The sequence below is a fragment of the Babesia bovis genome, chromosome 3, assembly GCF_000165395.2.
Source record: "Babesia bovis T2Bo chromosome 3, whole genome shotgun sequence".
In the NCBI taxonomy this organism is placed as follows: Eukaryota; Apicomplexa; class Aconoidasida; order Piroplasmida; family Babesiidae; genus Babesia; species Babesia bovis.
Genome location: NC_010575.1, coordinates 563,782 through 585,955, shown reverse-complemented (window position 1 = coordinate 585,955; position 22,174 = coordinate 563,782). Strand labels below are relative to the sequence as shown.

The 22,174-nt window shown below is 41.9% G+C and overlaps 13 protein-coding genes across 13 annotated transcripts; 7 read left to right on the top strand and 6 right to left on the bottom strand.

Moving 5' to 3' along the window:
- The first annotated feature begins 384 nt into the window (after window positions 1–384).
- BBOV_III002480 (Cytidylyltransferase family protein) lies at window positions 385–1,179 on the top strand. The gene has a single exon (XM_001611332.2). The coding sequence runs from the start codon at window positions 516–518 to the stop codon at window positions 1,176–1,178; it is 663 nt and encodes a 220-aa protein (XP_001611382.1). The 5' UTR covers window positions 385–515; the 3' UTR covers window position 1,179.
- Window positions 1,180–1,181: 2 nt separating this feature from the next.
- Window positions 1,182–3,269, bottom strand: BBOV_III002470 (uncharacterized protein). Its single transcript, XM_051767440.1, has 2 exons — window positions 1,270–3,269; window positions 1,182–1,235 (listed from the first exon to the last, which is right to left on the bottom strand). The coding sequence occupies exons 1-2, from the start codon at window positions 3,188–3,190 to the stop codon at window positions 1,183–1,185; spliced, it is 1,974 nt and encodes a 657-aa protein (XP_051623412.1). The 5' UTR covers window positions 3,191–3,269; the 3' UTR covers window position 1,182.
- A 126-nt stretch (window positions 3,270–3,395) lies between these two features.
- On the bottom strand, window positions 3,396–4,160 carry BBOV_III002465 (putative integral membrane protein). Its single transcript, XM_051767746.1, has 2 exons — window positions 3,883–4,160; window positions 3,396–3,842 (listed from the first exon to the last, which is right to left on the bottom strand). The coding sequence occupies exons 1-2, from the start codon at window positions 4,130–4,132 to the stop codon at window positions 3,460–3,462; spliced, it is 633 nt and encodes a 210-aa protein (XP_051623753.1). The 5' UTR covers window positions 4,133–4,160; the 3' UTR covers window positions 3,396–3,459.
- On the bottom strand, window positions 4,158–5,114 carry BBOV_III002460 (putative ribose 5-phosphate isomerase A). Its single transcript, XM_001611330.2, has 5 exons — window positions 5,066–5,114; window positions 4,864–5,025; window positions 4,662–4,829; window positions 4,379–4,627; window positions 4,158–4,340 (listed from the first exon to the last, which is right to left on the bottom strand). Exons 1-5 carry the CDS (start codon window positions 5,093–5,095, stop codon window positions 4,227–4,229), a joined length of 723 nt encoding a protein of 240 aa, XP_001611380.1. The 5' UTR covers window positions 5,096–5,114; the 3' UTR covers window positions 4,158–4,226.
- A 105-nt stretch (window positions 5,115–5,219) lies between these two features.
- BBOV_III002450 (Inositol polyphosphate kinase family protein) lies at window positions 5,220–6,461 on the top strand (the record flags this gene model as incomplete). The annotated part of the gene is made up of 2 exons (XM_001611329.1): window positions 5,220–5,662; window positions 5,698–6,461. Exons 1-2 carry the CDS (start codon window positions 5,326–5,328, stop codon window positions 6,459–6,461), a joined length of 1,101 nt encoding a protein of 366 aa, XP_001611379.1. The 5' UTR covers window positions 5,220–5,325.
- Window positions 6,462–6,530: 69 nt separating this feature from the next.
- BBOV_III002440 (DnaJ domain containing protein) lies at window positions 6,531–8,738 on the bottom strand. The gene is made up of 2 exons (XM_001611328.2): window positions 6,646–8,738; window positions 6,531–6,609 (listed from the first exon to the last, which is right to left on the bottom strand). The coding sequence occupies exons 1-2, from the start codon at window positions 8,634–8,636 to the stop codon at window positions 6,534–6,536; spliced, it is 2,067 nt and encodes a 688-aa protein (XP_001611378.1). The 5' UTR covers window positions 8,637–8,738; the 3' UTR covers window positions 6,531–6,533.
- Window positions 8,739–9,055: 317 nt separating this feature from the next.
- Window positions 9,056–10,161, top strand: BBOV_III002430 (uncharacterized protein; the record flags this gene model as incomplete). Its single annotated transcript, XM_001611327.1, has 1 exon — window positions 9,056–10,161. Exon 1 carries the CDS (start codon window positions 9,175–9,177, stop codon window positions 10,159–10,161), a length of 987 nt encoding a protein of 328 aa, XP_001611377.1. The 5' UTR covers window positions 9,056–9,174.
- A 179-nt stretch (window positions 10,162–10,340) lies between these two features.
- BBOV_III002420 (DHHC zinc finger domain containing protein) lies at window positions 10,341–11,418 on the bottom strand. The gene has a single exon (XM_001611326.2). The coding sequence runs from the start codon at window positions 11,395–11,397 to the stop codon at window positions 10,345–10,347; it is 1,053 nt and encodes a 350-aa protein (XP_001611376.1). The 5' UTR covers window positions 11,398–11,418; the 3' UTR covers window positions 10,341–10,344.
- Window positions 11,419–11,887: 469 nt separating this feature from the next.
- Window positions 11,888–12,406, bottom strand: BBOV_III002410 (putative Ubiquitin-like protein 5). The gene is made up of 3 exons (XM_001611325.2): window positions 12,289–12,406; window positions 12,122–12,227; window positions 11,888–12,083 (listed from the first exon to the last, which is right to left on the bottom strand). Exons 1-3 carry the CDS (start codon window positions 12,295–12,297, stop codon window positions 11,968–11,970), a joined length of 231 nt encoding a protein of 76 aa, XP_001611375.1. The 5' UTR covers window positions 12,298–12,406; the 3' UTR covers window positions 11,888–11,967.
- An 82-nt stretch (window positions 12,407–12,488) lies between these two features.
- On the top strand, window positions 12,489–12,942 carry BBOV_III002400 (SOH1 family protein). Its single transcript, XM_001611324.2, has 2 exons — window positions 12,489–12,569; window positions 12,606–12,942. Exons 1-2 carry the CDS (start codon window positions 12,506–12,508, stop codon window positions 12,917–12,919), a joined length of 378 nt encoding a protein of 125 aa, XP_001611374.1. The 5' UTR covers window positions 12,489–12,505; the 3' UTR covers window positions 12,920–12,942.
- Window positions 12,943–13,062: 120 nt separating this feature from the next.
- BBOV_III002390 (uncharacterized protein) lies at window positions 13,063–15,775 on the top strand. The gene is made up of 2 exons (XM_001611323.2): window positions 13,063–15,603; window positions 15,643–15,775. The coding sequence occupies exons 1-2, from the start codon at window positions 13,104–13,106 to the stop codon at window positions 15,768–15,770; spliced, it is 2,628 nt and encodes an 875-aa protein (XP_001611373.2). The 5' UTR covers window positions 13,063–13,103; the 3' UTR covers window positions 15,771–15,775.
- Window positions 15,776–16,030: 255 nt separating this feature from the next.
- BBOV_III002380 (uncharacterized protein) lies at window positions 16,031–17,591 on the top strand. The gene is made up of 4 exons (XM_051767919.1): window positions 16,031–16,886; window positions 16,921–17,275; window positions 17,312–17,427; window positions 17,465–17,591. The coding sequence occupies exons 1-4, from the start codon at window positions 16,101–16,103 to the stop codon at window positions 17,588–17,590; spliced, it is 1,383 nt and encodes a 460-aa protein (XP_051623411.1). The 5' UTR covers window positions 16,031–16,100; the 3' UTR covers window position 17,591.
- Window positions 17,592–17,763: 172 nt separating this feature from the next.
- On the top strand, window positions 17,764–21,899 carry BBOV_III002370 (variant erythrocyte surface antigen-1 alpha subunit). The gene is made up of 5 exons (XM_001611321.2): window positions 17,764–17,772; window positions 17,861–17,926; window positions 18,000–20,624; window positions 20,786–21,234; window positions 21,294–21,899. Exons 1-5 carry the CDS (start codon window positions 17,766–17,768, stop codon window positions 21,858–21,860), a joined length of 3,714 nt encoding a protein of 1,237 aa, XP_001611371.1. The 5' UTR covers window positions 17,764–17,765; the 3' UTR covers window positions 21,861–21,899.
- The last annotated feature ends 275 nt before the right edge of the window (window positions 21,900–22,174 follow it).

Below are 22,174 nucleotides of genomic sequence, written 5' to 3'. Positions count from 1 at the left end.
TTATATGTAGCATTGCGTCTCGCGACACGTTGACATAGGATGATAACTTGTATGTGCACAGTAAACTAATATATGGCTAATGTCAGATTGAATATTACAATATGATAACTTTGGGGGAACCCAAGAAATGGATTTCATAGCCATAGGGAGTATGATGTGTCATTAGTGCCACGTGGTACACATTGCCAGGTTTCATCATTAAGATGCAATGTGTCATTCCCTAGAGAATACCACAAATCGCATAATTGAGTGGTAATATTTCAAGTGAATAATCATTAAAAGTTACAAGTGTAAAGGGCATGGTGTAGCCATCCACAACCACCACGACAGTGCAAATACAGCATGCCTCCTAATAAGTATATATTATTTCATATAGAATGGAATGGTCAATATTAACAAAATGGATGATGGGAATTGGATACAACTTTTATCACCCCGAGAGTGGATAGATGAGGAAGTCCCATATCTTCCAGAACGCTACTAGTTATGGATTTGCTGACCATTCCAGATGAATCATGGAGGAAACACGTAAAAAACAAATGAGAGTGCTTCTTTTTGCCGGAACTTTCGACCCTATAACTACAGGGCACTTACTAATGCTACGTCAATGTATCGAAACGGAATTTTTTGACGAAATTTGGTTGTTACCAAGCGGTAAACGCACTGATAAGGCATTCAGAGTCAGTGATGAATGCAGATTGGAGCAATGTCACATCGCAATAGAAAGTCTACACTCAAATAAATCAAAGTTAAGTATATGCGACTACGAAATCAAATTGGGTAAAAATATCGACAGCTATTTTACAATGGTACACTTCCAGCAGCAATATCCAGAAATTGATTTCTACTTCTTCATAGGATCAGATCTGCTGCCACAGATATTGTCGTGGCCTTACGGGAAGGAATTCGTTGAAATAACTAAATTACTCGTTGCTTACCGTGAAGGATACCCAATCAATCAAGTAGATATCAACAGCCTCAATGAATATCACCTACTATCGGATCTTCTCAAAGTCAAAAGCCGAAAAATGGAAACGTCAAACGCGTCATCCACCCTGGCCCGCCAACAACTCAGCAACTGCGTCAAATGCGACGAAGCTGGGACGTTGCACCCAGAAATTATGCACTATATCATGGAAAACTCTCTATATGGGACGAAAGGATCACAGTTGACGTAAGATCTTAGGAACCGCTTTGTTTCATTTGTGCTTGGCATGCAGCAACGCTGTCGACATCTGCAAGAATATGTGGAACATAATAAATACTTACCGTTAGTATCTAAACAGCGCTTTACGAGCTCCACAACGGATTCATCAAGGAGCCCTGTTAAACTGTCAATGCAGCCACGAATGCACCACTCTTTTTCCACTAAAAAGGCATAGTGACCCTTGCGAAGTAACGCAATCATTAGAGTGCAGTAAGCAGCTCTCATTACATCGTCACTGTTAAGCCCAGCCAACTGTAACTCGTGGTGTGTCAGCTGGCCTGAAATAAACTTCTTGCGCTCCTTCTTGGCGTTGCAACTAATGTACATAGCAGCCTTTAATTCCTTAGAAACATCAATGCCACGAATGCTGTCCTTCTGCTTGATGGCATCTAGATATGACCGGAATAAAGTCTGTATCTCTTTATCCTTTATAGATTCAACTACAGAAGATCGGTTGTTGGCAGTAATAGCGCCTCCGATGCTGGTTATGTCAATGAAATTCTTGCTGCAATATAGCTGCAGTAACATGTGGCAGTCAACGGGAAGCAGCTCTTTCCCCAAGGTTTTCATGATCAAGTGCGAATTGTCAACAGGAAGAGGAGATAACTTCTCTACCAGTCTAATGGTACTATCGAACTTCATGTAATTGTCCTTTATCTGTTGAGAAAGACCCTCAATTTCCACGCTACGATTATCAGTTTTACGGTCTTCTGATACGCATGTTTTCCGAATAACAGAAATTACCAAAGACTGGATTCTCGGGAGTAACTCAGTGGAGGCTATAGACCAACATTCAGATATCGAAGATTCGGAAGCATCGTCAAACACTCCGTTAATCTCATTTAACAACTTAGTCGTATTCGATGATATACTCAAAAGTTCATCACTACCGAAGCGCCCTTTCAGGTTGTCAACAACAAACTTAACCATCGAATCCTCAAAAGCCGTGGTCACATACAGCCCACATACTACAAAGCCATTCTTATTAGCGCCCTTTATGTTATCCAAAATAACAGACATATCACCAGGAGATAATTCAATAGGCAACATCACACCAATATCACGCCAACTTTGATGTGCAATGGCCTCATTTACAAGTACTGATATCGGTTCCAGAATTTTGCGATTGATTAGGACACTATCCAGTGTCATGGCATCAGGAAATAGTTTGTGCAGCAAGTCTCCAGAGGACTTTAACAGATTGTCTACTTTACTGCGCTCAACGTAGCCATTGACACTATAATACTTAGTTATCTCAGCATACCGGTGATCGGAATACACTTTTGGAGTGTAAGTACCACCTTTAAACTCACCAGTTAGCTTACCTTTCTTCACCAAAGATGTAATGGTGTCCTTGATCAAGTTCACATCCTGCTTGGTAACCGTGGACAGGAGTAATGTAGAAATTGGCACTGTAGTGGCGACCAACGCTGACATGACACAACGCTCCTTACAGGCTTCATACTCTCCAGACTCTAGCATGTTACCGTTCATACGACCTTTGATAACATCCGATTGCGATATCAAAACTTTAAGCATATCAAATGGTAACTCGAACTCATTGGCAAAATCACAGACATTCACCAAACCACATTCACATAATCGTCGGCTTAGAATACCCATTAACCAAGCAGTGTAGTCCTTTCTAATCAAAGTGTTCTGCAGACGAGTATATTGATCACTGTGTTCTTTCAATAGACATTCAACCGTGCAGTCAACGTAGTTCTGCTGTATTGCCAAAGCAGATGCCATTTGCGAAATTGATATGCGACCGCCATGTGCATCTATCATTCGGATAACTTCGATCTCTAATTGCTTCAAAGTCAATAGCTCATCACCGTTCAAAGTTGGCACCAAAGTGATATTGCGTTTCTGGCAAACCTTCAGCAATAAATCAATACACTGCGAACTGCTAAGCCTAGAAACTATAGTCCTAGCTTGTGCCTTAGCCAAACGGCCTCGCAGTTCAGAGAGCGACGGCATCGCGTCAAATGAACCTTAATGAAGATGTGTAAATTAAGACACGCTAGACCACACTAGATGATACACATTGACATGATTAATATTTGTCTTACATGTTTAATTCAATAATATATAAAGTCGATGGTTCCCCGTGGTAGCAACCACCTACATGTTGCAACAAAACAGAAGACGACGTCAGACCTCTGACTATAAATCTGGCATCTTATTACTTCATTGTTCCAACCCGCATTAGAAAACAGGTATTTCAAATATTAATATTATTGACGATGTCACCATCCAACGTATTTTAGTAAAGCATAGACAGCGAATGTTGCGATGGCTGCAATGAAAACTTGCATTTTTAACGACATAGAACTATTCTTCTTTTCATAATTAGCCTGCTGTCGAAATGTACATGTACTACGTTTTAGGCGATTGGTCTTACTAATCAAAGAATCAACACTAGCGACGGATTTTGTCAACTCCATTAATGCGATCTCAGCGTCACGCTTCATCTCAACAACTTCACGTACAGCCTGAGCCAACTTATGGTCAACATGACTCAATTGTTTCAAGCCGAGTGAATGATCACTGTCCAAATACCGTTGTAAATTGTTCTTCTTCCATGTAGACTCGATTGCAAGGAATTTTTGGCGCGCCTTGTCCAGCTGCTCTACAAAACAATCAATTGACACAATACACATTTAACGTACCTGACGTCTCACGATTTATCTCAGCCAATCGGCCGGTAATTTCATCCTTAGGCGATGTAAAAGTAGAGCTAATCTCACGCAACTCCTTCTGGATTGTGCCACTTTCGTCACTAGGAGCCAGAGCCTGAGAATAGTCAGATTCTGCACGTAAAACAGCTGAAGTTGGGCTCATGAATTCATGTTCTTCAACAATGCGCCAGTCACCAAAGAAGGAAGGTGCATCTGGGTCAGACTGTAAGTGCCTAGACATGGTACACACATCAAGCAACAAAAATCAATTACAAAGCTGTATCAATAGTTATAAAGTGTAAATATTATGATTTATCTCAGTAATCACTGTCAAACTAAGAATTCGAGGCAGTATCGGGAGAAAGGACCTCAAGATTACCATCCGAGTGGGCTATCACCACAGTGGAAGCAATACCAAGAAAAAGGCCCGTACAAACTACCCCGTGAACCTATAATATAGTAATTGCTATGTAATACTTCACATTACCGATCGCAACTCAAAGTCCAGATTCGGTAAGTCAGTAGGGCCGAATTCAATGTCCATAATGACGTTGTTATTGTCAGTTAAGTAAAGAGAACCATCGGCATTCATACGTTTAGTCCAACTACGTACATGAGGTCCTACACGACTCAAAATGCGACTAATTGTAACAACATGGCCGAACTGTACAATCTCTACCGGCACGTGGAATGCCTGCAGAAGGTGACCCTTGACCTTTTTGGTGCCGTCAGCTATCTAAAACACATACACAAGTTGCATACGTCCTTACAATTATCACTTTGCGAGCACCTAGCTCCACGAGCTTCTCACGGAAAAGTGCCCCTCCTCCACCCTTAATTAAATTTAAATCACCGTCTATGGCATCAGCACCGTCAATGGCAACGTCTATAGACACAGAATCATCAAACTCAAGTGATGGAATACCCAACTCAGACATCTGCATTTGGAAAAGAGTTCCAATCGTAACCTACTAATCTAAAAGTAGCCACACTGGTAGCTACAGCAGTCACATCACGCAATTTCGCAGCAGAAAGTTGCTTAGCTAAGTATCTTACAGCATAACTGGCTGTAGAACCGGTGCCAAGCCCAACTATCATGCCATTCTGAATATAGGTGTCTACAGCAAATTCCGCCTGTGTAGCAGTTGGACATACGAAATATTAATATACATACCGCACGACGCATGCACTCCTGTCTGTCCATTTTAACGGCAACTTTTGCGAAATAGACAAGATATATAATTACCACTCTATACAACATAGGCGCGCGACCACACACTAGCTATGATCAAGATGTATTAATCCACTACATAATGCAACTAGAAGGGACAAAATAAGCAAACACACTGTATAAGGTATAATTTTTCATCACAGGAATTTTAGTGATAATGTGAACATCCGCTGCATACACAACAATGAATCCATCGGGAAAGAATGACAGAACATTGCCAGAAATCGAACAGACAGCCCTTGCAGCCTTTTCACCATAGCCAAAAGAAGCTAAGTGGAACATCACTTATGCTCTTTGACATGGAACAACGGTTTGTGTACAAAATTATACCAGAGTACAACCAATCAGAAGCTGTCTTCTATAGTCTGGTTAATGGCAAACCCCTAAATCACGATTCAATGAATTATAGATATCTAAAGGATAGTGTAAGATATCCTGAGGAGCTCTGCAGGCATAATATTTTACCAAATTACTACGGCGTGGTCAATGTTAAAGCAGAATGCATAACACCAGAACCAAGCACGGACAAAATTTCCCAAGGTAATTTAATATACTAAACAAATAGAAACTAGCAGATTCTAACTACTTTGAGATAGAAGAAGATACAGGATCATCCAATGATGTATTCGGAGCCATCAAGCTAGAGAACCTCCTACATGGATACAGGCGCCCGGCCATCATAGACGTTAAGCTGGGTATTCACAATGCACTGGACAATGCACAATACAATGGCATAACCGCAGAAGAGCGCATAGCATGCGTAAAACTCTGGCAAAACTTGAAGATGTCATACAAAGCAGAGAATAGCGGAATAAAACGCCTATATAATATTACAGCAAAAGACTTAGGACTTGGTGAACCATTCACGCGAATGCACCCTACAGAACTGCATTCACTTCTCAAGTCATGGAGGCAGCATATAGTAGCCTCCCAAACTACCGAAAATGAACTAGGTTTCAGGATATGTTCCATAAGCATAGACACTGATAAAGGACCCTTAGAAATAACAGCTACACAGGCAAAACAGTTAAAAAAGGAAGAGACAGTATCCATTTTACAAGAAGTACTACACAAAGTAGACAATGTACGTAAATGCGTAGTCAACGCACTAGTGAAAATCAAAGAATGGGTAATGCTCCAGGATATGCTGTCGTTCGCAGCAACGTCATTACTCATAACATATGATCAGAATAATCCAGCATTGTGCAAGGTTAGGTGGGTCGATTTTACACATGTGGAGAGCGTCAAGCATTCTCCATACCCAGTACTACCAAACCCATCAAACATGATTAAAGGAATTGACCACCTTCTTAGCATTTGTGAAAATGCAACTAAATAACATATAAAGGGCACAGAAAATTGAGTCCTTGAAACAAATAGGAAGTAATCATAATACTGTGCTAGCATGTTCCTACGTAGCTTGTGGCAAGACCACAGGGTCAGCATCTCCAAATCTGACTGTGTAAACACGACTCTTGTAGCGATAGCTATAATCCATTGTAATTACGTAGATCTAAACTTACCATATAAACAACTCGGGCTCGACGTTGAATATATTAGCACAAGGGTCAGCAAAACCGATAAGCTGGCCCTTGGAACTGACGGACAGTGATAGGCAAGAATTCGTGACACGAGACATGAGCACGTTTGTCACGTCTAAAATATAACGATCAAAGAGCCGTTGTAGATGCAATTGATTGTTTTGCCTTAGTAAGGAGGTCACTGTGACGTCACCATAGGAAAAGCGATTACCAGTCCCCAAGGGTTTGGTGGATGTGTCATCAAGAGATTCCAAAGTCACATCAAACAAATCCACGGTGACAAATCCATCTATTATATTTAGCGCTTCCGGATGGCCATATAGCGCAAACATTATACATAAACCATCAGAATCAACCTCGCGGAGGTAACTTGCCTTAGCAACGTTGAACAGGGATAATCCCTCTTGACGTGCCAAGGCCATGTCCTTTGTAACAATGACTTCCATGGCGTCTTCTGACCACTGTGATGAACTGTTTGATAGATATGTGTCTTTTACATTCTCAGAAGATACGTATTTTTCATGACGCTTGCCCTGATCGTTTAGGGAATGCAGATAGGAAAATGCCGGAAAGCGATAATAGAAGCTACTACGTAGCGACTGGCGATAAGGATTTTGACTAAGGAAATTGTCTTTACGGGAGAAGTAGTTTATAACAATCTCGGAGAGTGCTGGTAACAACATAACGCCACAAGCAGCAGCTGTACCCAAGAATAGGCAGCGTTCTGTTCTTCCTCTGTAAAGCTCAATGGGTAAGTCCAACCTAGTGTTGTTGAGTACTAACTTCAAAATGAAAAATATCGCGTTGTGGTTGTAGCGCAACCTGCACTCGAGCTTGACCTTGGCGAATATCTCAGTGAAAAATGTTTGACGAATGTAGCCCTCGATATATGTACCCCCAATCATGGAGAATCTACACCGTGTACCAACAACAGCACCTGTGTTAGACAACGCCTTAACACGCACCATAGTGCCAACATCGTCCTGTGAAACAGCAGCTTGTATGTTTAACTTTAGGTCATGCTCCAAAACACGATTGTAACCATAGTTCAACACAAATTCGGGGAATGCTGTTATCTCAACGGCATGGTTATCGCCCCAACTCTTGTGCACTAAACAACGCATCATAGGAGACAAATATCCATCAATACCAAATATACCACTGACCCATAAGTAATCTGAAAACTTCTTCTTCAGAGACAACCAAGCATATCGGAAAGACATATATTCACCCCAATCAATGTTAGCTGCGCCCTCAAGAGTATCGGTCAACTCAGATGACGCATACGCACTTGATGTTGACATACCAAACTTACCACGAGCAATGGAACTGCTGTAAGTGTAACCTATACGCGAATGCTTAGACAAATGAATCTCAATGGAATTTGATATAGCGGATTTGCGGATCTGGAATAAACGACGACGCATAAAGCTGGCAATCTGATCATCAAAAAAATGAGTGACACCGGATAGAGTAATGTGACTTATAACCTGAACGGGCGATTCACGGAATTTATCCCATCGACGCTGCTGTAAGATTACATTTATGCCGCGCTCAATTTCGACGTCATTTGTTGCTTTACGCAGTTCAGTGGAATGATGTACTACGCTGTCTTCAATGGATTCCGGAATTTCTTGCAATGCATCACGCTCATTAGCCATCTGATGATGCAAAAACTTCTTTAGAGAAATACCTTCACTGCCATACTTGTCATAGATATTACGTTGCTCGGGATCAGAAAGAACTGCATACGCCAAGTGTATCTTGTTGAAAGCAGAGTCACGCTGCATCTCCTGTGGAAGATCAATTGAATCCATCGCACGATGAATGGTAGTATTACATTGTGGCGATTCAGAATGCTTCATCGCATTCTTATCAGGATGCCACTGACGAATCAGCTTACGGTAACTCGCTTTTATCTCTTCCGCCGAACTGTCCCGAGAGACATTAAGAATATCATAATAATCATACATTTTGTTGTTTTTTCTCTTTCCTAAGCGATAAAGTATCTGTAATTAAAATATAGGCAACATGTCTAAACCACAGCGGTCTTGTTATTCAAAAGTATGTGCCTAACACATTTATAGGCGGTATACTAACAACAATAGTGATACACATACACATTTTCAAACGTCATGATATCTTATTTAGTGTGGAATCCTGGGTTAGGAGGCCTTTTTCCTCGGCTAAGTTGTATACAATCCATTAAGGCAAGTGTAACACATATCGTGTATTACACATGGAAACATTGAGAAACGTTTGGAAAGAATATAAAAATCTTAGTTCTGGCATGATATGATATAGATGCCTCGTTTAACGAGAGCCGCACTTTTCCATAACTTTTGCCAACGTCTTGGGTTACAGTGTACACAGGAAGCAATCACACTCCAACATTTTGTAGTATATTAAAGTAGGTAATTTAAAATTAATAAAATAATTGATGTCAAAACATGGGAGCTTGAAGCCGCCTAAGGTAGTAACTGCAATCCATTGTTCTGTCCATAAGCTACAATGGATACAGAATGTGATCCCGCATTCCCAGAAGGTAGCTCAGAGAGCGCCTTCAAACTTAATAAAGATACCGTCATCATATCGCTAGCACAATCGCATAGGTCGGCACGCAGCTCAAATGTAATTTATCGACAGCCACTAGAAACCGATCGAGGTGACTATTACGAAGAATGGTTGCAAAAATGCGTGGCCTGGATCGCATATTCACATGGAATCAAGCGTATGGACAGCTATTCGTTAGAATTGATGGTGAATTTTGTAACCCAGGAAATAAGGCGTATCGGTCGAAAGGCCGCAATGCTTAGTCGTGTAAGAGGTTGTGATACCAGCAATTTCGTGGATCTGATCACTGCATTGGAATCTACCAACGGCGAATTACATAACATGATATTTAAGGATAAGGTGGTGTCTGAAGCTAAGCAGTTACCAAAGCAAGTTGTGGCACTGTCACATAGCTCCCTGATACAACCAGCAGTTTTATCACAACCAAGTGCATTGTATTTTGAGTGTATGGTAAATGCTTCGTCACATCTTTCGGAGATTAATAACAATACCGAAACTACAGACGCAAACAATGCAGAAGACTCCGATATGGGATACAACAGCATGTCTAAGCCACCTCAACATTTAGTTTCTTCCATCAAAGATGAAGGTACTATAGATCTTGACTATTTCCTAACGAGCTCAACTAGGGATACTTATTCGCTAAAGTCAGATGAGGCTTATCAGAAAATAGTAGCCTCAAGACCGATATTTGCTCATAAGCACTTTCCGTTGTTACCACCTGCCTTCAAGATGAATGATGGAAATCAAAATACAGTGACGTATCACGTTGATGCCCAAGCTAGTACGAATGAACGCCTCGCAAAACAAAATTTATTGCTGCAAATGGAACTACCATTACTTCACAGGGTGCAAATACACCCTGATATACAGGAAATGAGAGAAGCCGCAATAACAAATGATGCATTACCACAAGAGGGGTGACGCTTGGTAGCATTGGATTGATTGTCCATTTATGTTGTGATGAAATGTTATGGAACACTTTTGCATCAAAAGGGGGACGTGGTGTCACAAAGTAGTGTCAACTTACAATGCAACCCCAAGTAAGAAACTGAACTGATTATGGAAATGTTCTAAACATGAATCATACGTGTATTTACGACTACTTTATTGGGGTACCATGTCCACATATGGTGAATTAAAGGTGGTAATATCTTGAGCTTGCTGAGAAAGTATGGCAAGCTCAGATTGACCAAACGTCCTTATGTACTTTAAGGTGTTCTTCTCGTGCGTGTTCAACTTATTCAAGGTATCAGCTCCGTTGAAATCGTCATTCTGGCGTTGCATTTCCTCTTGATGTTCCTTAGAAGTGAACATTGCGCCGGGTTGGAACAATGTCGTGCCACCTAAACGCGGCTTCAGTGGATTTGTAAAAGCAGGCACTCGAGTTGTGGTGCACAGCATATCACGAGCACTTTGACGGCAGCCACGGTAGAAGGGGTTGAAGTCTCCATAGGTACCTTTTAGACGATCATACGTACTTTGCCCTTTAACAATAATTACCACGTGGAAACAGCAGAGGCCGCTTACAAGCCAAAGAATTAAAATTGATAGTACCATAGATATAACCGTGCAAGTCGAAGATGTAGGGAAGGTGTGGAAAGTCATCCAGAGCTGAGGAAAGAAACCAACGAAGCGGTAAACTCCAGCAAGAAACATCAGCAAATAGTACAAGCAGCATGTTGCCACAAAGTAAGAAAACCTTCTGTAATTGTTAAAGCCAATACAATTTGCCACATATGGGCAGTGATGATCGTATCGAAGCACGCAACCGCCACAGCTAGAACAATGCACTGTCCTAGGAGGCCTGTATATGTGACATGTGACGCAATACTTTGATCTGACAGGCTGGCCGTTAATATGTACCTCAAGAAATCTCTGCGGAGCCACGCGACGATGCGATCCGGATAGGTGATTGTAAGCGTGGCCAGGAAATTGCTTCTTCTCTAAGAACCCAGGATTGCTAGCGCATACAAGTATGAATTGAAATATAAGCGCCGTATATACGCAGTATATTATCGTAGGCGCCCAGTAGCTTAGATGTTGGTAAATGTACGCCACCTGAGAAGTCGAAAACAATACAATGGGAAATGTTAGGGCAACAAAAGTGCCTATTAAGGACAGAACTTTCTGTTGTCGTCTTGATATGTCAAGAAACATCTTGCAAGTGCGATTAATGGCTTGAAAATGCGATCATCCAAGCTGCAGTGATCTCACATGTAGTATTCTCTTCCCTTACATAGTCACTCTCTCCCGCCATCCTCATAGACAAAGCAACGCTCAAGCGTGAATAGACCCTTGCCAGTAATATAACACAGCTGTTGATGTCAATACCAGTTGGCTACTGTGTCATGTCTAACTGTTTATGGACATAGTGTATTTGCAAAACCTAAAAACTCTTCACATACCATTTAGATTTATCACAACAGAGATGTTTAATTATCTGCGGAGTAAATGTGTTGCAAATTCGCGGATTATATTAAACCTGTAGTGGAGGCGTGCGACCAAGATAATGCTATTTACTCATATCACACTAAAAAAGTAACAAATAAATAAATACAATAAATAATATCTATAGTGTGTGTGATATTGAAGGTGTGTGTTGAAATGGTCGTCATCTTTCTTGTTTTCCGACCATGTGAATTTTCAGGGCTCTGGTTGCCACATGGTGATTTCACAAGCAGTGGAGCATGAATATCAATCCTATATTCCAATTGTGGCATGAATTATTTAATTGTAAAACAATTCAAGACCCATGCCATCTTTTATCTCATAATCCTCCAATGTTATGTGATCCTTGTAAATGGTATACCACTTTTGAATTCTAATTTTGTCATACCTAGTTCCTAACTTAAATATATGTGCATAATGTGTTAAATGTTACCTGTTTGAGCTGCCACCAATTTTTTGAGATCTAATATCGTGTCATCACTATTACATTTAACCCTTATCTTACGGCCCAAACGGTCGTTAAGAATCACCTCTATCATCTGAAAAATGTATGAATGATGTAACATAATGGAAATATAGTGCTAGCGAGAGTATACTTACCTGAGCCATAGTTTGGCCTGGAAATGATATCAGTGTGTTAAGTATATCGATCCAATTATATCAGTATATGTTGCAGAAGAATTCTTATATTGTTTTAACATAATCTTGGTGCGATTTCATGCAATTTTATTCCGTATGTTGGCGCTCTTGTCTCCCCATCTGGATTCCTACTATAAGATCTGTATCATCTCCAATCATAATTGATTGTTGCACATCTATGGATGACTGTGCCGCCGTATCGGCGGAAACCGACAATGTCAAGACATCGGCTATGATAGACGGTACGTGAATATTAGAATCTTATACAATATTACTAGCGGAGCACAATGATCAAATGAGATTTGAAGCCGAACTAGAATTCGTCCAATGTCTAGGCAATCCGCATTACCTCCATTTTTTAGCTACCAGAGGATATTTTGAGGATCGGCGCTTTAGAGCGTACATATCTTACCTGCAATACTTCAGGTTGCCGCAATACATACAATACGTCAAGTACCCATATTGCATTCGCATTTTGGAGTTGTTGCTCGACGATTCCTTTGTACAATCTTTGTCTAACCAAATGGCAATAGATGCGATCGAACACCAACTTATGGCACATTGGATATGTTTCAAACACGAAAGGCATTAATTCGAGATTCCTTGTTGTATACACCTACGTATTGCTTGCGTACCAAACGATATAATTTTGATCATTGTTGTAGTGTCAGTGGATGGAGAGGATGAGAATCTGTTTTCGTCGCTTCCATCCTCTAAGCTCCGCAGAAAACGAACACCGTTTTACGAAAGTAGTCCTAATCCTCGTTTGAATCAAAATGACGGGCTTATACCATCTCGTATATGATTTGTCATACAAAATGAGGATTGTTATACCCTACTCTTGTAGCCCTTTATTACTAAAATCATGTACAGTGGTTACACCAAGGCATATACAGTCGAGAATGATACATTGCGATGTTAGCGTATCTCGACAAAGAAAACGTAATATAGGGATCATGTGTCATTTGGATAATAATTTAAATTGGATACATGCAGGTAAAACGGTAGATATGTGTGTTAACGGTGATGACAATGCTACCGTTGCCAGCAAACTAGAAGCCTTAGGCAATCTGAAGAAATATCCACAAAATGCCTCCCAGAAGGAGATAGAACACTACATTGATAGAAATATGAAGATTTTACGTAGTATTATTCCTCTTATAAACGACTGTACACGGGACTTCAAGCATACATACCTTATGAACAACCCATTTATTAAGTATATGATTTCAATCGTAGTTAACCAATGCAAGGTTTTAGACACAGAACCATTAGAATTGGCACTTGAATTATTGAAGGCTTTAGAAGATGCTGCAACACACCATGCGCAATTGAGTTTGATCACGGCCTTGAGGAAGAAAAATGGTACTTATAAATCATGTCTACATTATTGCAACCATCTGCTGTTGCTATTGGAAAACACTCCAAAAAAAGGCAATGTAGAAGTTTGCGGATTGGTGAATGAATTGTTGATAGATGGTCTTGTAAAAGGCATAGATAGCCAAGTTGTCGATACAGTACTATCAATAATATATCTAATGAATCAAATCAATACTGAGGGCGCTATTTCAGTATACACATGCTTGTATATGGAGGAGTTAAAGAAACAAATTTTTACATTTGATACGAAAACTTTGTTGAATATCTTGCAATTTATGTATAGGTGCGCTTATTGTGAAGACGGGTTATACACTTCAACTATGGAGGCCTTACTATATAAATACGAGTTTATGGTCCATGAGGAAAAGAGTATGTTGCTTCTATTATTGCCATACTTGAAACATATATACTTGATGACCACCCCAAGTATCTCCAGCAACATCTACAGTGAAGAGTGTCAAATGCTAAATACTATGTTGAGAAGCGAATTTGAAACTCACATTGATTTGATGCCGCACAATGATATGATCAACCACTGTCTGGCCTTATCTCTCATATTCAAGCAAAACAGCGTCATAAGGAAAATACTGGTTAAAAACATCGAAAGTGATATGGTACATTCCTTAGATGGGACCACGTTTTTAAAATTGTTGTCGTGCTGTAATACCCTTTATATCAACAGCTCTGCTGTGAATATATCCCGATTATTCTCCAAAATAGCTCAAAAAAAGTTGGCATCGTGTAGCGGTCCACAATTATTACACGGCTTCAAGTGCCTGACGCAAATCGTAGCACGAAGGCATAGGAAGTACTTGGTACCACTGGTTAATGATGTACTTGAAAAGAATAAGTCGAATTGTTCGGCCATAATCGAAGTTCTCCATCTATATGTATCCCTCAATATGCAACGTTATAATATGACTATCTTGGAAACTGGCTTTATGCTTCTGTTTCCACATGTTAGTGCGGCAATGGTTCAATCCGGTAACACGGAAAAACTCGGAGCTTTGGCATTAAATTCTGACGTGGATTTTAACGGTAGTGATTTACCCAATGTTGTAAAAACAACTGATGGTCTATTAAGCGTTATGTGTCTCCAGGATAAAACGTCCGAACAAATCGATCATAGGTGTTTCGAACAAATATCACCGGCCGTAATCTATATTGATAAAAGCGATAGTGTTACTGAGGTGATACCTCTAAAGGGACTCATCAAGCTTTTACAGTGTCTTACTAAAATCGAATTAGAATTAAGCTATGTGCTCACCCTCTTCAGCATTATACAAACATCCATTGAAAAACAAATAAGGTACAAAAGTGACGTTGGTTTCCATGATCTTGCTGATATCATTAAATGTTTGACCACATCTCGTGTGGTATATGCGAAGCTGGCCAATGGGATTTTAGATCGCATATTACACTGTGCCGAACGGTTGGATGACCCTGAAGTCGCCGCTGTCATGTTGAGGTTCATAGAGTTCACAAACAATGCAGAATATTCGGCGAAGCTGGCTCAGCCACTATTCGACTTCTGCCTACGCAAGCCTACAGCGGTACTAATGGACGTTCTAGAATACCAGCGGTATAAACGCCCACTATTCTATGCAGCTTATATGGAACTTATGCAACCACAGTCAACTAGTGTTCCAGATGGATTTGGTGGTATGGTAAAATATGGCCTTGTAATGGGAAATAATGCTAATTCATTTCCCATCAATCATAAGCTTCCACATTCACAGGCCGGTAAAAGGCGCCAAATACTATCAGACTGGCTTTCCAAACGTTTTGAAGGCTACGCGTTTGAAGAACATTGGATGATAGACAATATCACGGTTGACTTCTTCTATCCTGACATTCGAACAGTAGTGCACATTTTACGCGCTCAGGATTGCTTTCGTAGGTTCTTACACTCATTTTTAAATTAATCGCTATCAGATGATGGTATAAAATGCCACCTCAAGAGTGAAATGTGGCTGTTTTGCGAGATTTTGAAGCTAAAGCAGATACGCGTCATTCTGGTGCCCGAAAGATGTTTAAACCAACTCCTCTCCACTTTAAAATGAATATGTGGAATGAATGTCAGTGATAAATTATACACAGATATACGTGTGCCTTAGACATAAAAAAAAATATCGTCTGTGATCAGGATCACTCTATGGTGTGTAGACATTGTATCGGCTCTTAGCACCTGATGATGGAACAGTTTGAGTGTGATGTGATTGTTGTACATTCTATTTTTTAGGCTAATCTTCTAAGTTGTGGTAGTATTGTCTTCGCTTTATGTTGAGCATGTAAATGGTGTCGTAGACGGTGTCGGTTGGCCAAAACACACCTCATTGGTACAGAATCTCATATTGTATCACCATTTTAATCACTGTTCCAACATTTGTAAGATGGATCCCAAGTGTGCTAGGACCGCCGTTGGAAGCGACGCGTTGCGGTTGGACCCCTTAATGCCAAAGGATGACAGTACCATGACAGATTTCCAAAGAGAAATGCTGCTGGCAGAACAACATGCCGAAATTTTGAAGAAACGCCAACGTGAACGTCTATTCAACACAAAAGGTCTACTTAAACGTGTGAATGATGGGTCTGAAATACCCCAAAGCAGTGCCATGGACACAGAAGACTTTGATACGATGACCAATATAAACGATGATATAACGGTGAAGATGAATAGAAGCAATAGATCAGATACGTTATTTACTGATGATGCGCGAACTCTAGAACCTGCTCCGGTGATTCTAGTAAACAGAGCACGAATATCTAGGATCAGGGCACTGCATATCATGGATCATCCAAACCGTTCTAAATACTTGGTTGGTAGTATTTTACACATATTCGTTAACCCTGATGCATCACCAGACTCCATCAGCTCGCAGTACCCTCATCTCATCAACTCCCATGTTATATTTCATGTTGAGCGATTAATAACTTCAGAGGATTATCCAGTATATGGTAGCACAACAGGCAACAATTGTGATCATGACATTTATGAGTATCTAGGTAAAACCATGTATTGCCTTTTGGGGAGGGTAATGACAGAGCCTCTGTCAGAAGTCTTGTGTAGGGTTGGATTGAATGAAATATGCAGCTCTCCTATTACGCAAGAACAGATAAAGTTCGGCGGTGCCAATCTACTGCGAGATTTAAATAGGGTAGCAATTAACCTTCGAAATGTAAGTTGGATTGAAATAACGTAACTATTTGTAGTTTACCTTCACTGACGATGACGTACGCCAGATTTTGGAGAAAAGGTTATTCAAAGAATCGGATGACGACGTAACATTTCAGGGGGGACGGAGCCAACTTATTACTACAATACAGCGAACATCACATGAAATAGAGTTACTTACTGAAATAGTAAAGAATGATGCGTCCAAGGTTGAAAAGCTGCGGGCATTGGAAGCTCGTAAGGAGAAACTAGAGCAGCATCTATCATCTATGAAAACCCCTGTACGTAACCGTCTATTTATCAAAAACTGTCCTATCTTGAGAGCCAAAAACGAACCTTCGGCACGTGGTGGAGCTATACGCAAAGTAACGCAACCTACTCCAATGATATTGTGTGAGTTGTGGATGTTTTGTATTAATAGGCGCTCAGTCAACCATCCAACACCGCAGGAATTGGTCATGAATGAACAACGCAACCTAGAACCAAAAGGTATTGCCGATTTGAGCTTTAAGCAGCAAGAAGAATTGGTGGTAGCTTATTTAGAGGTAAGTTGCTGTTACGGTTACTACAACGATCATATAGCACGTCGGTCATGTTGATATTGACGAACTTATGAAATCGAAGGATTCTGTCCAAGATGCAGAAAATAATTTTCTGCTCCACGACTATCTCGTTTCATTTGAAACATATCGGAACTCTAATTTGTAGATGATTACGCATCTGTAGTTACCTAAGAAGTTGCTGTGTTGCTTTTCCATATAAATTGACTGTGAAAGTATAATCGCATGTTGAAATTCTAACGCTGACTCTCCCACCAACCTGAAGGAGGCCATTGACTGGGTCCTGAGGGTAACTGGTAGGGATGGTAAGGCACTGAGTGATGATGGTACGTTACTGTAGACATTACTGTGTTATGCGCGACGTATATAATAGAGGGCGCCTTCGGCGCCCAGTACTACTGAACTCACCACTCTACAGAATGTATATGCGGCCTGGCGGCGGCAGTGACTGACCTACTGCAGTCAGTACAACTGGAGTACCATGGTAAGTAACCAGTACTAGAAGTAGTACTATCTAGTACCACTACTGGTATACAGTACCTCACGGTGCCCTATAGGCTATCAAGGAGATACTAAGGAGACTGGTACCAACAATGGCGCCACCAGTGACAAAGTCAAGGAACACCTCAACGGACTCTTCTCCCTAGTCCAGGGACTAGGTGGTACTGCAGTGGTCCGGACCTACATAGACCAGCTGGCACAGGTACTCAGTGCACTCGTTGGGTGGAGTAAGATAGATAAGTGTTGGGACAGTAAGGGCAACTGCAAGGTCGGTGGCAATGGATATCAACATGGCATAAAAACGGATTGCGAGTATCTAAAGGATGTAAAGGAAAACACTCCGTGCAAGGACTGTGGGTGTATGAAATGGGAAGTGACCAGGCCGGACGACGAAGGAACACCACTGGGAAGGAAGTGTACTAGGTGTAGTAGTGGTGGTAGTAGTAGTGCACAGTGTAGTTGTAGTAGTGGTGGTGGCACATGTAGTGCTGGCAAGGACTGCAAATGCGCTAAAGAAGGCAAATGCTGCAAGTGTTGTTGTAATAGTGGGAGTTGTAAGGATAAGTGTCAGAAGGATGCTAAGTGTAGTTGTGATAAGGAGGACAGATACAGGTCGGCATATCCCAAAACTACCAGAGACTGGGCTGATGGTGGTTTCACCCTTACATGGGTACAACTTGTTGACACGTGGATGGAGACAAAGAGTGATAGTAGGAGTGCTTCCCTACGACGTCACCACTGTGCCCGCATCTTACTAGGGTCAGTATGTCTCATCTGGAGTGGACTTACTTATATGTATTGGACAGGAAAGTGGGCCAAGGGTAGTCCCCGGTGGAACAATCACATTTTGGATGGCAGTGGTCTAGATGATGGCACACTATCCCAATGGCTACAGGCCCTAGGGTTTCCTAGGGATATGATTAATAATAGTGGTCCTAGAAATAGGTGGGATGCAGTTATATGGGATGGGTTTAGGGGTATGTTATATTTGGGATTCCCGGATACTGGTAATGGTAGTCCTGTCCATGGCGGGGACTATAATGATAATACATTCAGACAACCAGCTGGTATGAACTATGCAGGATACATACATACCGTAGACAGGGGTGCATTTTGCAGCAAGGCTACTGTCTTCAAGAAAGATAATGGCAATGGCGCCACCAGCATAACTGACGAACAGATGCACAAATGTGGTGCCTTGTACAAGCTCTATATTCTATCATGTGCGTATTTCACTGGATTGCAGAAAAAGCGTAGTACCCAGAGCAATACTCCTACGACTCCTAGGACAATCCGTGAGATCATCTACTGGCTAAGTGCACTGCCATATAGTGAGGCATATCCAAAGATACTGCAGCATTCCAAGGAAATATTGAAGAAGGTAGCACCAGAAAAGGATGGTACTAAAACGCTCTCATTCCTTCAAACAGGCCGTACCCATCCCATTACGGTCCATGAATTCAACCTTTTTGCCCACTTCCAAGCAGTGACTCAGTACTGCCCACTGGTCCTCATAGGTATCCAAGGAGGAATACATAGCACTAAAGGAACTGACAGCACCAAAGAACCTCCTATTCACTCCCTATACGCTAACACTGAATGCCGCTTCACCTATCCCACAGTGTCCATCCAAGCATACAACCAGGTGGTACACTACATTAGGGCTCTATTCTACCAGCTCTACTTCCTTAGGAAGCAATGTGCCGTGAAAGTTGCTATGGGAGGGAAGTGGAGAGAGTGTAGGTATGGTGATGGGGTAGTCTCCAAGGGGGTAATCAGCTGGATGTGCCTGGGGTGTAACCCCATGGAACATGATAGGAAATGTAGGGTTGAAGGATTAAAGAAGGGGTTGGATGGGGTAATAAATAAGCTAAAGGCATTGGAAGGGGAGGCTGAGAACACAGGGGGGATCAATGGGGTGAAAGAGTTAAGGGAAGGAATAGAGAAGCTGAGGGATATACTGGGGGCTATTGGTGATGTAGTGGTACAATTGGGTAATGCCCAGGAGAGGTTGGATACGGGAAAGAATGATCTAGACGGAGTGAAGGAGGCACTAAAGAAAGTAGAGGGGGTGAATGGTGGGAATGGATTCAAGGATGTACTAAAGGAGGTACTAGAGGAAGTGAAGAAGAAGGTGACGGGACTAGGGAAGGCGGGTGGACTAAAGGATGCTAAAGAGAAGGCTAAGAATGCACTGGAGGAGGCTAAGGCGGTAGTAGACAAGCAGAACGGTGCTGATGTTGATCCATGTAAGAACCTAGTGAGTGCTGCTATAGATGGGTTACACAAGGCATTGGAGATATTGAAGGGAGGACTGGAGGAGCACATAAAAGAAAAGAAAGGGCAACTATTGAAAGCAAAAAAGAATCTATCGCATGTATTTGCAGTAGGTGTATCGGTTGATGAAGAGAATGCCTTGCTTGATGCCATTAACCAGCTCATCTCCATCTGCACCTCTCCCAAGTGCAGTGCATGTGAGTCACACTCTACCAAATGTGGCAAACCACCAACACCCAGCTTCTGTCAGACCTGTCTCCAACCAACCACCACTGGTGTCCCCTCCCCCCTCCAGGCATTCCTCGAGGATCGGTTACCAGGATTTAGTTGTGACGTAGTACGAAACACTGACACAGACAAAGACACCGTGTATCCACCTGCTGCATCCCACTTAGGACACTGTGGTGGTTCCGGCCAGTGCTGCCCACTGCCAATGGGTTTCAGAGGGCAATTCCAGCAAGGAATCACCCAAACCGGCCAACGCCATCACCTTGCTAGCCTATAGGGCACCATGAGGTACTGTATAGCAGTAGGAGTACATAGTAATTACTGATACTGATAATAGGGTTGATAGAGGCCCTAGGGGGAGTAGTGGACGCAGGAAAGTATGTACTAGAGAAGAACAAGTCCATGCTCTCAGGGAAACTAAAGGGTGCCCTAGAGAAGGTAATAGAGGTAGTACTGGAGGTAGTGAAGAAATTAGAGGAGGGGGTGAAGAAGAAGAATGGGAAAGGATTAGAGAATGCTAAGGCGGCACTTGATGCGGCTCAGAAGGCACTAAAGAAGGCTAAGGTGAATCTAGGGAATGGTAATGGGAAGGAACTAGGGACGGCTAAGGAGAATCTAGAGAGTCTGTCAAAGGATGGTAAAGGATTACTACAGGAAATATGGAAGGCACTAGGGGAACTAGATCCCAATGGTAAAGAGCAATCACTGAAAGACTTCATCGATGTTTCCGAAGGGAAACTCCAAGTAGATCCTGGTAAGAATACGGTCAGTGAGTTCATCCATAAGGTAACGGTAACATTGCGGTAGTGGTAGAGTATGGTTAGTACTACAACGGTACCACATAGAGTGATACCGAGGTCATAGGGACACTGATAGACCAGTTGGCCCAAGGACTACAGAAGTGGGTTGGGTGGAAGGATACAGGAGATGATTGTTGTCTTAAGGGGGAAGGTGGAAAGAGTACGGGGATAGGAAGGGAATGTAAATGTACTGGTAGTAGTGGTGGTAGTAACTGTTGTGGTAAGAGTGGTCCTAGTACTACTTGTCATGAGTGTGGCAAGTGTGGTACCAGTGCCCCTGGCCAAAAATGCTACCTCTCGGCCTATTGCAAAAATAGTACCGCTAGTAGTGGTTCCAGTTCCCCTACAGACCTCTTCCTTTGGACCTCCATCTCCAGTGACTCTGAAAAGGTCCACCTCCTGGCCCGTATTTTCCTAGGGTCAGTATGTCTCATCTGGAGTGGACTCAGTCAGTTGGGGTTCCTAACTGGAGGGAGTGGTGGTAAGGGAAGGTGGAGCCAGGATGGAACACTTAGTAAAGAGACAGATGGCCTCGGCTCATTCATGGCGGCCATGGGCTATGACCTGGACAGGTTGAATGGGAGTGGTCCAGGTGAGTACTGCCTAGGGTAGTTATGCTATTAATGCATGTAAGGAGATCAACAGTTTATTGCTTGTGATGCGAATTATGTGGTACTGCCCATCAATACTCAACCACCACTCCACATGACTACCCTCTACACTACCCCCTTCACATCACCTCCCTTCCACACTACATTCCCCTTCGAGATTCCCAATCCCCCACACCCTGTAGTGATTGTACATTGCTAGAAAGCCCTTCGAAATGCATCCTGTGGTTACGTCATTGTGACTAACCCATGCCTCTATAACAACATGACCATACTACTGTGAGTACTATCCTAGTACTACCATGGAATCCCATGACT

What these genes read in the sequence shown, in the direction of transcription:
- BBOV_III002480 (XM_001611332.2), top strand. Translation starts at nt 516, where the DNA reads ATGGAGGAAACACGTAAAAAACAAATGAGAGTGCTTCTTTTTGCCGGA.
- BBOV_III002465 (XM_051767746.1), bottom strand. Translation starts at nt 4,132, where the DNA reads ATGTCTAGGCACTTACAGTCTGACCCAGATGCACCTTCCTTCTTTGGT. An exon ending in GATAAATCGTGAGACGTCAG is followed by an intron (nt 3,843 to 3,882) that starts GTACGTTAAATG and finishes ATTGTTTTGTAG; the next exon opens with AGCAGCTGGACAAGGCGCGC.
- BBOV_III002370 (XM_001611321.2), top strand. An exon ending in ATCCCACTTAGGACACTGTG is followed by an intron (nt 20,625 to 20,785) that starts GTGGTTCCGGCC and finishes TACTGATAATAG; the next exon opens with GGTTGATAGAGGCCCTAGGG. An exon ending in TCAGTGAGTTCATCCATAAG is followed by an intron (nt 21,235 to 21,293) that starts GTAACGGTAACA and finishes GGTACCACATAG; the next exon opens with AGTGATACCGAGGTCATAGG.
- BBOV_III002400 (XM_001611324.2), top strand. Translation starts at nt 12,506, where the DNA reads ATGGATGACTGTGCCGCCGTATCGGCGGAAACCGACAATGTCAAGACA. An exon ending in GACATCGGCTATGATAGACG is followed by an intron (nt 12,570 to 12,605) that starts GTACGTGAATAT and finishes CAATATTACTAG; the next exon opens with CGGAGCACAATGATCAAATG.
- BBOV_III002420 (XM_001611326.2), bottom strand. Translation starts at nt 11,397, where the DNA reads ATGTTTCTTGACATATCAAGACGACAACAGAAAGTTCTGTCCTTAATA.
- BBOV_III002390 (XM_001611323.2), top strand. Translation starts at nt 13,104, where the DNA reads ATGACGGGCTTATACCATCTCGTATATGATTTGTCATACAAAATGAGG. An exon ending in ACGCGCTCAGGATTGCTTTC is followed by an intron (nt 15,604 to 15,642) that starts GTAGGTTCTTAC and finishes AATCGCTATCAG; the next exon opens with ATGATGGTATAAAATGCCAC.
- BBOV_III002460 (XM_001611330.2), bottom strand. Translation starts at nt 5,095, where the DNA reads ATGGACAGACAGGAGTGCATGCGTCGTGCG. An exon ending in GTGTGGCTACTTTTAGATTA is followed by an intron (nt 4,830 to 4,863) that starts GTAGGTTACGAT and finishes TTCCAAATGCAG; the next exon opens with ATGTCTGAGTTGGGTATTCC. An exon ending in GTGCTCGCAAAGTGATAATT is followed by an intron (nt 4,628 to 4,661) that starts GTAAGGACGTAT and finishes TATGTGTTTTAG; the next exon opens with ATAGCTGACGGCACCAAAAA.
- BBOV_III002470 (XM_051767440.1), bottom strand. Translation starts at nt 3,190, where the DNA reads ATGCCGTCGCTCTCTGAACTGCGAGGCCGTTTGGCTAAGGCACAAGCT. An exon ending in GCGCTGTTTAGATACTAACG is followed by an intron (nt 1,236 to 1,269) that starts GTAAGTATTTAT and finishes ATATTCTTGCAG; the next exon opens with ATGTCGACAGCGTTGCTGCA.
- BBOV_III002440 (XM_001611328.2), bottom strand. Translation starts at nt 8,636, where the DNA reads ATGTATGATTATTATGATATTCTTAATGTCTCTCGGGACAGTTCGGCG. An exon ending in GAGCCCGAGTTGTTTATATG is followed by an intron (nt 6,610 to 6,645) that starts GTAAGTTTAGAT and finishes AATGGATTATAG; the next exon opens with CTATCGCTACAAGAGTCGTG.
- BBOV_III002380 (XM_051767919.1), top strand. Translation starts at nt 16,101, where the DNA reads ATGGATCCCAAGTGTGCTAGGACCGCCGTTGGAAGCGACGCGTTGCGG. An exon ending in TAGCAATTAACCTTCGAAAT is followed by an intron (nt 16,887 to 16,920) that starts GTAAGTTGGATT and finishes AACTATTTGTAG; the next exon opens with TTTACCTTCACTGACGATGA. An exon ending in TGGTGGTAGCTTATTTAGAG is followed by an intron (nt 17,428 to 17,464) that starts GTAAGTTGCTGT and finishes ACGATCATATAG; the next exon opens with CACGTCGGTCATGTTGATAT.
- BBOV_III002410 (XM_001611325.2), bottom strand. An exon ending in ATTGGTGGCAGCTCAAACAG is followed by an intron (nt 12,084 to 12,121) that starts GTAACATTTAAC and finishes TATTTAAGTTAG; the next exon opens with GAACTAGGTATGACAAAATT.